The sequence below is a fragment of the Staurois parvus genome, unplaced genomic scaffold (assembly GCF_062004578.1).
Source record: "Staurois parvus isolate SC_StPar_1 unplaced genomic scaffold, SC_StPar_1.0 ptg000018l, whole genome shotgun sequence".
NCBI classification, from domain to species: domain Eukaryota; kingdom Metazoa; phylum Chordata; class Amphibia; order Anura; family Ranidae; genus Staurois; species Staurois parvus.
The window spans coordinates 17,394,811-17,409,281 of record NW_028317814.1 but is presented as its reverse complement, the minus strand read 5'-3'; the positions used below and the strand labels follow the sequence as shown (position 1 = coordinate 17,409,281).

Genomic DNA, 14,471 nt, shown 5'->3' with positions numbered 1-14,471 from the left:
TTTTTTCAACCTTTAATACTCAAATGATTACAGTCGTTTTGTTTTTACTTCAGGAGGTCTCACAGTGGTAATGCGTGTGCTGTACTTTGTGAATGGCACAGTAGAGTGAGGTAGGGTGAAGGCACAACGACCCAACTGGGGACCTTCATAGGACTCTGTTCCAATGCAGCTGGAAGCCGGAAGTATGGCTCCCACTCAGGGGTGGACTGACAACTCATGGGGCCCCCGGGCAATAGGGGATCATGGGGCCCCTGTGTACTTGCCCAAACTAAAAAAAGCCTATGAAAAAGGTACCAGGGGCATCTCATGGGGCCCCTACTGACCCCAGGCCCGAGTTTCCAAATGGTCAGTCCGCCGCTGCTCCCACTCTACACATCTACGGCTCCCACGCTACATATCAGCAGAGCTCATCAGAACTTCTGAAGTAATAACATAATGAAAGTGTGATTGTTAGTAATAAAGAAACATAAAAATTAGTTGCACCTGGAGTTGGGCTTTATAGCTGAAGTTTAGGTATACATGTTTTACGTAGTTGCATTGGACCAATGTAGTTATGTATGTGCCATACCTATGGGATCATCCTGGAATCTGGCAATCACTTTAGTAGGCACCCAGGGATGGAACAAGGGAAGGGAAGGGCAGGGGGGCACTTTGATGAGATGTAAGGTTGGGGGGGGGGGCACCACCACAAGGAGAATTCCTGCTGCTACAAGCTGTAGTGATTTGTGCTAGGAGGGGTGTTTTTTTTTGTGGGGGAGATTTTGGTATAGGGATGATCTGAGGGGAGATTTCAGCAGGGGCGGGATTTGAACTGGGAGGAGAAAGACTTATGCTCAGGTGGTAAGCATGCAGATTAGTGCTCAATTTTTTTTTTTTCTTTGGGGGGGGGGGATTTTTGTTAACACAATGCTAATACATCTTGAGGGGAGGTGAAATTTGGCATGTTCGCCCTGCACGCTAGATGACCTTGTCTCGGCACTATAGGCACCACTACTGTATCGATTGCCAGTAGCTTCCTGGTCCCATGCTGCCCTGTGGCTTACTTAGCACAGGAGGTGGCCTGCTCGGCAGAGATGCCACTCAGAACACTGCATTTTCTCATTAAATGAAAAGTTTACTCTCATTGGACGAGGTGAAGATTGTGACACCACTGCCCTACCTTTCCGCCTCGTCTAATCATAGAACACTTTGAATTTATTGAGAAAAAAGTGTTCCTTGAATGGGACCCTTGCAGAACGAGCAGCCTTTGGAGTCTGCAATGCAGGGCAGAAGCTCAGCACAGGACCCAAAAGCTAGTGGAGAGTAGTGCTGGCTCCTACTACAATGATTTCCAGCTTCCATGGGGATTCTATAATTATAGCACCATACATACTTACATTAGTCCAAACTGGACCAATGTAACTTTGTAAAAATTGCCATACCTAAATTTCAGCTTAAAATGGTATTAAACCCAACATCAAAAATGTAATACATCTCAGCTTACCAACCCTTAGATTGCATTAGTTTTCTTTTCTTAGGCCTTTTTTTTCTGTTTTCACCTGGTGATCTGGCCAGCAACACACCTCCTGTATTAGAGTGCCCCTACTCTGAATTAAGGAGAACAGGGGGCACCATTGGACAGCAAAAACAATGGAAGAAAGGGTGCACCAGCCTAGTGCATTGCCTGAGTAAAAAACGTTAATAGAATCAACAAAATATACTCACAAACAATTATGTATCAAAAGCATCATAATCTCAAAGCGAACAGGTCACCAGGTCAACTCCAAAACCTTGAGAAGACCCTCAGATGGCTGATGCATTTCGGGGACAATTCCCTTTTCCTCAGTGAGTATATTTTTTTGTTTCTATTAAAGCTTTTTTATCAGGTAATGCACTAGGCTGGTGCGCCCTCTCTTCCATTGCTTTTGCAGTTTACATTTGGGTCCCCCCCCCACCTGACCCTTAGAGGGCCTGCTGCTGGAGATGGATGCCTAAAGACCTGTACTGTTTACATCATCCCACAACTCTTGAGCGCAGGGGACTCTATCTGTTTTTTCCTTTGTGACACCTTTGAACAGCAGCATTGTCAGTCTGGAGGAGAGGGGAGTGTTACATGTACTAGCAGACTTAAATACACTAACAAATTGAAGCCAAACTCCAGCTATTACTTTAAAAGCAGTTACAGCAAAAGTTTTTTTTCTCCTTTTGGGATAAAGGTTTTACATAAATAAATAAAAGCTGATCTATGTGAGCACCCCTGTCAGTGTTAAATGGTTTGTCTCATCTCTGTAACTGACACTTTCTGCTAGAGAATTTGTTCTTTTGAAAAACAACAGACTCTGGCTGGATCACCAGATGAAAATAAAAGAAAGAAAGCCTAAAAAAGAAAACAAATTCAGCCATCACATCTAAGAAATATTAAGCTGAAATATAATAAACATTTCCTTTTTTGTACTGCTTTAAAACAAAACGTGATGAATATGATATGACGGGCTGTTAAAAGAAAAAAATAACTCCTGTTCCAGTAAAGTGACTTTATATGTAAGATCTGTTACATCTGTGTGCCAGTAGGGGGTACATTCTGGTATTACACAAATACTCTCTATAATACTTTCTTACAGCCCCACTTACATTGGTGGTCGCTGACTCTGAAATACTGCGGTAGTTAAATTCTTCAAAATAGATATTCAGTCTCATGATGCCATCCCTGAGAAAAGCAGCAAATAAAAAGTGAAAGGTTTAAAATTTTCTAGAATTTTAATAGTCAAAATACAGCATGTGTGGTTACTGATGCTGAACTCACTGCTCCTAGACTATGAGAATTTGACATAATTTAAAGTGAATGCAAACCTAACTGGACAAAGTTCAGTTTGTTAAAACACTGTGTATCATAAACAACTGCCAATAAAAAAAAATACTGTTTTCACCTTTTTTCCACATCTTTTTTTTTTTTTCAATCTCTGTGCTTCTGATCTGTGGCAGCCACTTCCTGTCTACATGCTCAACAGCTGTGTCAAACTGGTGGTCCTCCAGCTGTTGCAAAACTACAAGTCCCATCATGCCTCTGACTTTGGGAGCCATGCTTGTAACTGTCAATTTTGCAATGCCTCATGGGACTTGTAGTTTGGCAACAGCTGGAGGGCCGCCAGTTTGACACCTGTGCTCTACAGCAATGGCTGCATGACATTTACCAGGGCAAGTTTCCAGATGTTGACCACAATGGATCATACCTGAGTAATGTTTGTTGAAATGACCACTTATGGTTTCCATTGGACAAAAAAATGCTGGAGCACAAATATGAGACACATTCAGGAAGTTGTCATCCTATAACAGGACCTTCATGGTATTATTGGTATTATTTTAATTAAAATGCTTATACAGTAAATATAAAAATGTCTTTTAACTAACATTAACCTGTTAAAAATAGATGTAAACCCAATCACTAACATTGCAAACATTCTTTAAGTGAACCTGTGAGCAGAAGAAAATATGAACTGCCATTGCTGACTTGCTATTATAGATGCATGGTTCAGGTAAATCATCTTTATCCTGGCTTCACTACTTAGTGAAACACTTGTCTGAAAAAAGCATACAGTGAGAGAAGAGTGAAAAGCTAGAACTAAAGTGCACATACTTGTTTCAGGGACAGGTATTGAAGCCACAAGATCATCATGATAGTCAGAGAACTAGTATTTTCTGGAGGCAATGGTAGCCTACATACTTCCTCAGTGCAGGTTTCCTTCAGAATTGCTTTATTGGATTTTACTTTATAAAATGTATTTTTCCTTCATTGAGGGTCACTAGAGATCATTCACCTTTAGTTTATACTGCCCACTGCACAAAGATTGGACACGGGCAAACAAAAAATGGTAGTCCAGCCCAAGATAACTCCTTTCTGCTACTAACAAGCTCCATTTGTTTGCTAGCGTCCTAGGAGGATGGAAATATTTTCCTGAGCTCTGGTGTGTAAAAGACAGCTAATTTTTACAAGCATCATTATATCTCCAAACCTTTTCCTTCAACCAAGACCTCTCTCTAGCTGCTAGAGCTGGCCTCTTTGATTGCAGACATCTGGCATGGCCATACTTAGCCTGGCTTTTGAAGTGTCATATCTGGACCCCACTGAACTGGACATTGTGGGGATAGCCTGGAAGTGGCCTTTGGGAACATATAGGGAGCATTCTAGACTCCATTCTGGTAACAAGTTAGCTGAGGAGACCTTTTCAGGTCTAGAGCCATTGGCACTAGCACTGTGTTCGCCCTGTCTTTGAAGGCTCACTCCATGAGTAGTACAATTGGGTGGAGCACCAGGAGATACCTCATTCACTTAGGTCATTGGGTAACTTTAAAAGTCTTGCAGTTTTTCACTATTGAAGGGTTTAACAATATGGGACAGAGTGTTAACGTCATTTTCTGGGTGGGGTGCTATTTTTCCTAATATTCAGCACCAAGGAAGTATTTCTTCACTGCTGCTCCTGTTTGAAAAGAGTTATGTGGTACTCCAATCTTTGGTCTGTTCTTTCTGCCTGCCCACAGTGAATTGGGTCACCTCCGACCCTCATCAGCTGTTTGGGCTTCATCAGTATCTGAAGGCTTTGTACCCTGAGCCTTACCTTGCCTTACTGTCAACATGCCTGATTCTAAACACAAGGGTGGGGAAAAGAACAGTCCTGTACCTGGTGCCCTCAACTTACACTCCACTGATGGCTCTGGAGCTGCTTGCAGCATGTCTATTAATGTGGCCGTTATCTGCAGGATGGAATCATGTTACCCCTTGTTCCTAGAGTCTGAGTCTTCTTTAGCTGCATTGGGTGTGGCTGGTTCCTTTTTTTTAATACAGTCATGCAAGACCTTATGGTCCAAATCACCCAGTTATTCTAGTGTTTCCAGAGGACAACGGCAGCCTGCATACTTACTCCATGCATAGGTGTTTTATGGGGAAATATACAATTTTCACCTCTTCCAGAAAATGTGCTTTTAATGTTTCATTATTGTTGAAAACATGGCTTCTATATGGACGTATTTACCTGTTTACAGTGATGTCAGTGCTGGAGTCTTTTTCATATGAGAGAACATGAAAAATCCAATCCTGGAGAAAAGAGAATGAAGAGCTGTCAGTGTGAAATGTTTGTGGAATACACTGAATCTCTTACACCAACTCAGAGTAAGCTTCGTATCAATACTTGGTACTCAAGGCTGTGAGCAATTACATAATGGAATCAGCTATATAAATCTATTCCCTTATTTATTCCAGGTACTTCTATAGCATGATCAATTTACACAGCGCTTTACATATATACAGTACATTCACATCAGTCCCTAACCCTCAAGGAGTGTACAATTTAAGGTCCCTAACTCACATTCATACATACACATACTAGGGCCAATTTAAATTGGATCCAGTTAACCTACCAGCATGTATTTGGAGGGTTGGAGGAGACCAGAGTACCCATGCAGGCACAGGGAGAACATGCAAACTCCAGGCAGGTGGTGCCGTGGTTGGGATTCGAACCAATGACCCTAGTGCTGCCAGGCAGAGGTGCTAAGCACTTAGCCACTATACTGCCCTTTTCTTTTTATCAGATTGGGGAGTAGTCCAAAACATTGGTTGTGGTGCTTCTCCTTTCTATGACAGTATTGGCAGATAACTCACTCCCCATAGCTCTAAATGTGAAGGATTCCAATTTCCCAGTTTTTGGGGGCAACCTAAAACTATCCATACACTTAAGGATTGGTCAAACATGAAGACATTGCTCCTAATTGTTAATGGAAAGGAAAATTTGTGAACAAGGATATATAGCAAGAAAATGTCCCTCCTGTGCATGGAGTGAACCTATTTCAGAACTAAGTCCCTCTGTCCCTCGTTCCTGCTCAGTTGTTTCCCTTTTTGGTCCAATGTACAGACATTCTATAAAAAAAATGCCAACAGTGTTATACTACATTAAACAGCTTATCCAGCATCCTAAAGTTATTGTAAACCTCTGACATGAAATATAAACAAAACATATCCCTCTGTAGTGCATGCTTGTCTGTATACAAAGGACTAACTATCATTTTTGCTGCCTCATTCCTGTGCTATCAGCATAAGTCACTTCTGACGAGTTTTCCTGACACCAGGAGAAAAATGGTGACGGGGAGGACACAGTCTGTGATTGACAGCCTCAGCTCCGTTCCTGTGTTCTGTGTTAAGGGGGAGGGGTATTCCCTCCCTCCAATCAGCTCTCAGAGTTCTCCTCACTGGGTGTAACTTCAGCTCTCCACCCCCTGCTTTTCAGAGCTCCTGTGCAGGGGCGGACTGACCATTTGGAAACTCGGACACTGCCCAAGGGCCCGGGGTCAGTAGGGGGCCCCATGAGATGCCCCTGGTACCTTTTTTCATAGGCGTTTTTGAGTTTGGGCAAGGACACAGGGGCCCCATGATCCCCTATTGCCCGGGGGCCCCATGAGTTGTCAGTCCGCCCCTGCTCCTTTGTAAATTCTCCACTTTGAATTGATGTAGGTGATAGACAGCCGAAGATAAACAGGTACAACTTATATAGGATGATTTGCTTAATCTCTGTGTGTCACTGGGTATATGTACATATTTACAAGCCCTTTAATTACTGCATTTGCGATTTAAAAAAAAAAACAGTATAAAAATCCTTAAGGTTGTGTTTTGACATCTAACTAGGAGCATGGCAGAGGTGTTTCCTTTGCTTCAACACTGTGTGCTAAAAGCTATCTAAGCCTTGAAAGTTAGGAGATAGCTTACTATGTACCTCTACAAAGAGGGAAGATGAGTAAGAGCTTCAATGATGGCTTATCTGGTTAGACATGACCAGGGGCGGACTGACCATTTGGAAACTCGGCACTGCCCGAGGGCCCAGGGTCAGTAGGGGGCCCCATGAGATGCCCCTGATACCTTTTTCATAGGTTTTTTTGAGTTTGGGCAAGGACACAGGAGCCCCATGATCCACTATTGCCCGGGGGCCCCATGAGTTGTCAGTCCGCCCCTGGACATGACTATCAGAGCATACCACAGACATGAGATGGTCCTTCAATCTAGCCATTTTCAGCCAGGATGAGAACACTCATCTCACATCTATGGGTACACCGGACTATTCCATAAAACCGCTATAAAAGCATAAAAGTATCCAGATCTAAAAAAAACTCACAAACTGAAGTGGGAAGGCTCCTTCTTACAAGAGCTAGGATTCCCCCAGTGAATACACATCTATGAACTAGGATTGTGGCTACCAGTTCTCACCACTTCATATCACTCTCTGCTTTGCGCCTGCATACTGGCAAAGAGCATGACATACTTTATATTAAGCAATCTCTTTGGAATACAAAAATATTTGACCATAAAAGCAGCTTATTTCATAACTTGCTATCGTATGTACTCTCCAGCGCCTCAGGATATGCACAGCCAAAAGGGAAGCCAAGGGTACCAGGATAGCGACAACCAAAGGAAATGTTCCAGGGGTGCAGCCCTCCTCAGACGGGGAAATCAGCCACTGGATAGAGAGAAAACAGGTGGCGCACACACCTAGTGCATTATCCAAGGTTTATTGTAGGAATGAAATAATAAAAACATACTCACAGACGAAGCATGTATCTAAAAAGCATAGAAAAATGACAACGGCCACAACGGCGGGCAAGGTGTTCTCACTGTCAGTGCGGTCAAATGGCTGACGCGTTGACGAATCCCTTTCCTCAGAGCTGATGACCAACCTCTGATGCTGATGTAGGCTCTTTCTTTCCATTCATCATACATCAGCATCAGAGGTTGGCCATCAGCTCTGAGGAAAGGGATTCGTCCCCGAAACGCGTCAGTTATTTGACCGCACTGACAGTGAGAACACCTTGCCCGCCGTTGTGGCCATTGTCATTTTTCTATGCTTTTTAGATACATGCTTCGTCTGTGAGTATGTTTTTATTATTTCATTCCTACAATAAACCTTGGATAATGCACTAGGTGTGTGCGCCACCTGTTTTCTTTCTATTTCATAACTTGCAGTAAAGAAATGCTTCAACTGAAATCATTGTGTATTTATAACTGATAACATTTTATTGTGTTTTAACTCATCATTCCAGAATTGCAGACTAACAGAAAGAGTTTTTCCAATAAAATAACCTGTCACAAGAGAAATAGGTAGGGTGACCACTCATCATGATAATGCTAGTTTCTCAGCTGTCATGCTGATGCTTCGAGATTAGGACATTTGACTTTCATTCGGTATGTGTTTGCTATGGGCCAAAAAAATTAGACACAGACAGGCAATTGTATGTTGAAAGCCCCCATATAATTCTCATGACAAATGTACATTAAAAGCCAAAAGGTCTCAAAGACCTTTTTTCAACTAGATGAAAAAAATGAGTGTCTATTAATTGATAAAGAATGTTCATAATCATTTCAGATGCAATGTTTTTCCAGATCAAAGCTGCATTGGCGTTGATAATGCCACGTCAATGGGAACAGTGAATAAACACAGCAGATGGCAGGTAGGCATCACAGCATGAATAGTAACATATCTCAGCCCCTGGAGGACTATTATCCCAGAATGCACCTGGAGAGCTTTGCTCTAGCATCAGAAGAATTTTAAAAAAGCTTTGAAAAATATGTTAATAGGCTTCAGTAGGAATTTGTCCATAAATGTCCATAAACATGAGCCTTTACTAATACTCATGACTTTATTATTAAGGCCTGTGTTTTGCAGAGAATATATTCAATTTGACATTGTGAATAAACATCACCACTTTTGGGTGGCATTTGCGTCAACTGCGGAAACCTACCTCTGCTGCTGCTGATGGCCAGTCAGCCATGGAGATGGTCATTTTGTAATTACTGTCACTGTTAATGAAAGAAGTGCATATTTAGAATGTTTTTCTCTCTTGATGCAGCTCCCTAATATTTTTTTTATAAACTAGTGATTTGAGCGGTTATGGGCATTTCCTGGCGTTCTCTTTGCTGTAATCTATATAACTTAAAGTAGACAGAAGACAAAACCTTTTTTCATTTTGGATAGATAAGTGAGGGTTATAACCCCTATCAGTTTTGTCATCTTCATCCCATTGGGGAGATCTCCCTTCACTTCTGGTCAAAAACAGGCAAAAAAACAAGAAGAAAAAGGAAATCTAGTGTCCCCATTGGAAGATTTCCCCTTTATTCCTGTTGCAAACCCAGAGACCAGAGCTGTGCAAGGGGCCTGGAAGTCCCACCCATTACAGGCTGCCTACAGAAAACTACAAGAGGAGGCAAATACGAGACCAGTCACCCTGCAGCTAGGAGGGACAGCAGAAATAACTGGTTTGTATTACTGGTAACCTCTTCATGTAGGCATTGTTTTGTGCACCGATCGAGAAGAAATTCAGAAAGGATGCCAATATTCAAGTAAGAATACATTGGTTCTTAAATTTGTACAATATTTGTTGAGCATGAAGTTCAAGTTTAAACATTATGTTCGGTTTGCTTTTAGGCAAGATGTGGAAAATGGTTGGAGTAGGTCTTATTTCTCATCATTACAGATTACCAAGGAGCATAAAGAATTACAGAGTTTGCAAAATATTCCAAGACTCACTGCTGCTCAACCCGGAAAATATTCTCAGTCTGCAGTGCAGGTAGACAGTTCTCATAATTGGGTCCTGATTGCCATGTAGTAGTATTTCAATTTCATAAGGTGACACCAGGGGCAGACTGACCATTTGGGAACTCGGGCACTGCCCAAGGGCCCGGGGTCAGAAGGGGGCCCCATGAGATGCCCCTGGTACCTTTCAAAGGCTTTTTTGGGTGTGGTTTAAGTGTGGGCAAGGACACAGGGGCCCCATGATCCCCTATTGCCCGGGGGTCCCATGAGTTGTCAGTCCGCCCCTGGGTGGCACACATGCTTGGGATCTCGAACACTTTATTGGTCACAAATAAAAGGTACATACACATGCCAAAGTTAACGCATTTCTGCATTTATGTAACTTTTAATCGTGACCAATAAAGAGTGTTTAAGATCCAAGGGATGTGTGCTGTCTTATGAAATTTAGAGTTTGCAAAATAGGCAGGAACTTGGACCAGAGACGTACAATGTATTAAGGCAGAAATGGGACATAGAAAAGGTGGCAGATATGACCTCCGCATTCCTTTGATTGACATTAATTTGGAGTTCATTAAGAGAAGACCCTCCGTTCACACTTTCTGTATGACATGGTCTCACCACATACAACTGTCTACAAATGCATCCACCCTTGTAAGGTAACAAGCAGGGGCACAGCTTTGACAAAATTGCTATTCCACTGGTTTATTGCAAGGCCTGAAAGTTGTAGTTGGGCTCCCTGGGCATCCCATGCGCCTTTAATTCCTGCCTAGATTTGCCTTGTTTATAAATCTTCCCCGAACCTGGACACCTAATGACACCACCCACAAAACTATATAAGTTTCCTTTCATGTCCCCTCAGTGCATTTAAGTGATGCTCTCTTCAAAAAGGTCAGTTTACTGATGATTGGATGGAAGAGGACTGAATCTTCATAAATACCTTGTAGCTCCAATGGTTCGAACTCCAAGATCTCCAAAAGATTCTATTTTTGCCACCTTTTCTGTTATAGAGCACCATTCTTACTGCACCAATCAGAGCTGGCCCCAAGTACTAACAGAGGGGACATTGTATGTTTAACATAAGGCAATGCCAATAGGAAAAATAATAGAACATTATCTGAACCTGGGCCCAATGGATGCAATACACTCATCCTTCCATGTCCCTTAAATCTATACGCTACTATAGGCATTGACAGGCCTGGGATTCTGGCTGGGGTGTCCCCGATGTCCTCCTGCTCTAATATTTCTTTTGGTATTGCTCTATTCCTTTACCTCTAATCTTTCTCTTGACCCTCGGTCCACAAAGGCCTTGGCTACTACATCTTTGGACCACCTTCTGTGTAGCGCCCAACTCTATCTAATCCAAGAGTGCCTCCTAGTTCACAGTTAAGAGAAGTTTTCCCTCCCTCCCTTTTCCCACTCACCCTTCCTTCCCTACCTAATTTCAGGCAGTCCACAATACATGTATTGTTATTGCAACTCTGGCTTCCAGAATGTTATGCTTACTGACTTTTACTGTTATAACCTATTTGGTTTTATTTGACTTATAGATGCACTCTGATGTTTTTCATAAGTTAGTCACGTTTGTGCATTTGCACAGGTTACATTATGTATCTTACGAACCTTCAAAAGAAACTTATTGAAACTGAAAATGATCCGTGAAGGAGGGACATCATCATTTTGAAGAGATGTTACATACAAATATCACCCATGACAGTGGCTGCTTAATCTGTATAACAACAGCAAGCAGCTAGAAATGAACATTCAGATTTGGAGAGAGTTCCTGGGAATTAGGAGATGGTCAGTGATTTGGCCTACCAGTAGCTATTCAAAACTGAAATTTCAGGGTAATGGACAGTTTCATGCTTTAATGTAATGGTTTAAGCAGATCCTTGTTTATAAGGTTCAAATTGTGCAAAAGACGGCTACCAATAGCATGATGGAAATAGAATATATGATTTAGCACACTTACTTGCAGGGCTGCTGACACATGTCGATACAACGTTCTCTCTTTACTACATTGTTGCTTAGGTTATAAAAGCATGACACTGTAAAGAAAAATATGCAAACAATTTAACAATTTTCTTATTCAATCCTTAGAGATAATTAACCATCATATCTTTTGCATATATTCTTGAAGATACACAATACAGAATATGATCCTTTTACTGGGGACTTGATAAAACTTACTGCCAGCAAACTACCCCAGTTCCCAGGCTATGCCATCCTTGTTGTACTTCCCATTTAATCCTTTTTCTAGTATTGTCTTCAGTAACATGACTGACTTTAACTATAGATGTCATGGTAGAGTTCCATCAGTTAGAAGCATTTAATGGCACAGACCTTTTCTACATGTATTATGTTGCATAGCTGCGGCGTACGTAGACCACAGAACACTACCTTAGGTACCCTATCAACACTCACGCATGTAGACAACTTTAGGACAGGGCCCTGTGATCTTCTAAGCCTAGAGCACTTCTCTTCATATCAAGTATTCACCAGTCAACTTCTGGTAAGCTCATGATCAGGATCTAGCATATCTTATTAGAATCCTGACATTCATAGACCTCATTGTGAACTAGGCCTTCAACATGGCTTCCTCTGTATTTAACATAGGATAACCATTATGGTTGTTCTTGTCTTCTAGGGCCCCTGTGTATGTTTTAGGTTGACACAAATCAAATGCACGACCAATGTGCTACCACTAGCCATACTGGCCTATAAAGTTTGCAGAATTCTGTTTTTGCTTACCCCAATCAGGATCTTCCTGGTTATTACAGTAATGGGCACCATCAAGTAGTGGATATAGGTAATGGGCACACTTGCAGTACTCAACCATCATTTCTTGGAAACAAGATCGTAAACAAGACTAAAAATAAAATGCAAGAGAAATTCTCAAATTATAAACATCCATTATTATTATATATATATTAAACATGTTTATCCACATTTTAATGCACAATTACAATTTATTTGCTGAATTTAACAGACTGGAAGAAAATAAAAGGGCTCATGGAAAATGTTCCCTAGTTAATAACAGCACTTTTGTCAGAAATCCTTTATTCTGGACCAGTGCTCTTGGTCCAGAAAAATGGTGTGTTTGAAATCTACCTACAATTTGAAATGTTTATTATGTCTATTCAAGTCCACTTTATGGCTTCTTTCTTGACCCTGATCTATCTCTTTGGTTGTACTTGGATTCTTCAGTGATTTAGGTGTCTGCAGGAAGAACCACATCACATGTAAAGGGAACCGCTATCTAACACACCAAGAAGTGTCAACTGCTCTGCCCAGAACTCTTGAAGTAAGCAAAAAGTTTCCCTTTCTACATTTACTTCTATCTGAGATTTTCCTAGTCTTTCAGATCTCATCCTGACTCTAACATTTTCCTTTATGTCACTTAATGTCTGGTGGTACCCATTGCAGCACCCACGGTAAAACAGTTTGATTCGTGTATCAATTATAGGGGTTGAGTTGATGTAGAGGGAGGAAATCCAAACTAAGAAAGGATCCCCAAAACCCCATTTAGGTATGGTATATTTCATATAATCCTGAGAAAGAGTCCAAAGCTATTTGTAGATCTAAAGATAACATGAAACCAGGTATATTTGTTTTATTCATGATACTGATTAAATGAAGCACTTTGTCGAATAAACCCTTCTCAGTCACAATGGATGGTTGAGAGTGTTGATTCTATTTACCAAGATTTTAGCTACGATTTTTTTGTTCACAATGAGCAGAGATATAGGTCTGTGGTTATTGGGATCTACGTTATCCTTGTTTGGATTTTAACAACAACAACTTACAAAGCCATCCACAACTCTGCCTCCAGCTACATCACCAACCTGGTCTCAAAATATCAACCAAACCGCTCTCTTCGATCCTCCCAAGACCTTCTGCTCTCCAGTTCCCGTGTCACCTCCTCCCATGCTCACCTCCAGGACTTCTCCCTAGCTTCTCCCATCCTATGGAACTCCCTACCCCAATCTATCCAGCTGTCTCCTAATCTATCCACCTTTAGACGCTCCCTGAAAACCTCTCTCTTTAAAGAAGCCTATCCTGCTTCTACCTAGTAAACCACCATCTCTTTCCTCCATCTCATCCCACCACAGCTATTACCTCCTCCTAGATTGTAAGCTCTAATGAGCAGGGCCCTCTGTTTCCTCTCGTGCCAAATTGTATTGTAACTGTAATGTCTACCTTAATTTTGTAAAGCGCTGCGCAAACTGTTGGCGCTATATTAATCCTGTATAATAATAATAATCAAAATTGGAAACACAGGTGGAGAAGATGCGTAGTGAACAGAGAAAGCTCTCATATAAGTTAGTGGACCAAGAGAACCGCAACAGAAGAAAGAATCTAAGGTACTGGGGCCTACTTGAAGAAGAACAGGCAGAGGATCTTGAGGAGAAAATAAAGAGAGTGTATAATGGGTAGACCGGTATCAGAAAACCTCCCAAATTGAGAGAGCACACAAGATTAGATGGTCTTTAGGAATATTGGGGGACAGTCCCAGAGACGTGATAGTCCGATTTCATCATTATGCAGGCAGGGAAAGACTATGGAAAAGTCTATGGGACACAACTGAAATAAAATATGAGGAAACAAAGCTGCATATCTTTGCTGAGCAGGACAAAACAAATACTTGGAGACTAAATGAGGTTATGCAAGATCCTGAAATAGAGAAAAAGATTAGACAGGAAATTGAGCAATTTTTTGAGTTTAATGGGACCAAGGAGCTCTCTGTAGCCACAGTGTGGGAGGCTCATAAGGCATATATCAGGGGAATATTGATAGGGATAGTGGCCAAAAAAAAGAAAGAACAGGGGGAAAAAATAAAGAGGGCGATGGAGGAGCTATATAAGTTAGAACAGTTACATAAAAAAATTAGAGAGGCATGGATATATATCAGAAGATAATCTGTAAAAG

The 14,471-nt window shown here is 41.5% G+C and overlaps 1 protein-coding gene across 2 annotated transcripts in view; it reads right to left on the bottom strand.

Moving 5' to 3' along the window:
• The window catches only part of SCNN1B (sodium channel epithelial 1 subunit beta), a 140,147-nt gene that overhangs the window by 23,699 nt on the left and 101,977 nt on the right, over positions 1 to 14,471 (bottom strand). For both annotated transcript variants that reach the window (XM_089682776.1, XM_089682783.1), the window contains 5 exons: positions 12,294 to 12,411; positions 11,515 to 11,590; positions 8,755 to 8,812; positions 5,007 to 5,068; positions 2,611 to 2,686 (listed from right to left, as the gene is read on the bottom strand). In XM_089682776.1, coding sequence (XP_089538902.1) covers positions 2,611 to 2,686; positions 5,007 to 5,068; positions 8,755 to 8,812; positions 11,515 to 11,590; positions 12,294 to 12,411 — 390 coding nt within the window. The remainder of the gene's footprint in view (positions 1 to 2,610; positions 2,687 to 5,006; positions 5,069 to 8,754; positions 8,813 to 11,514; positions 11,591 to 12,293; positions 12,412 to 14,471) is intronic.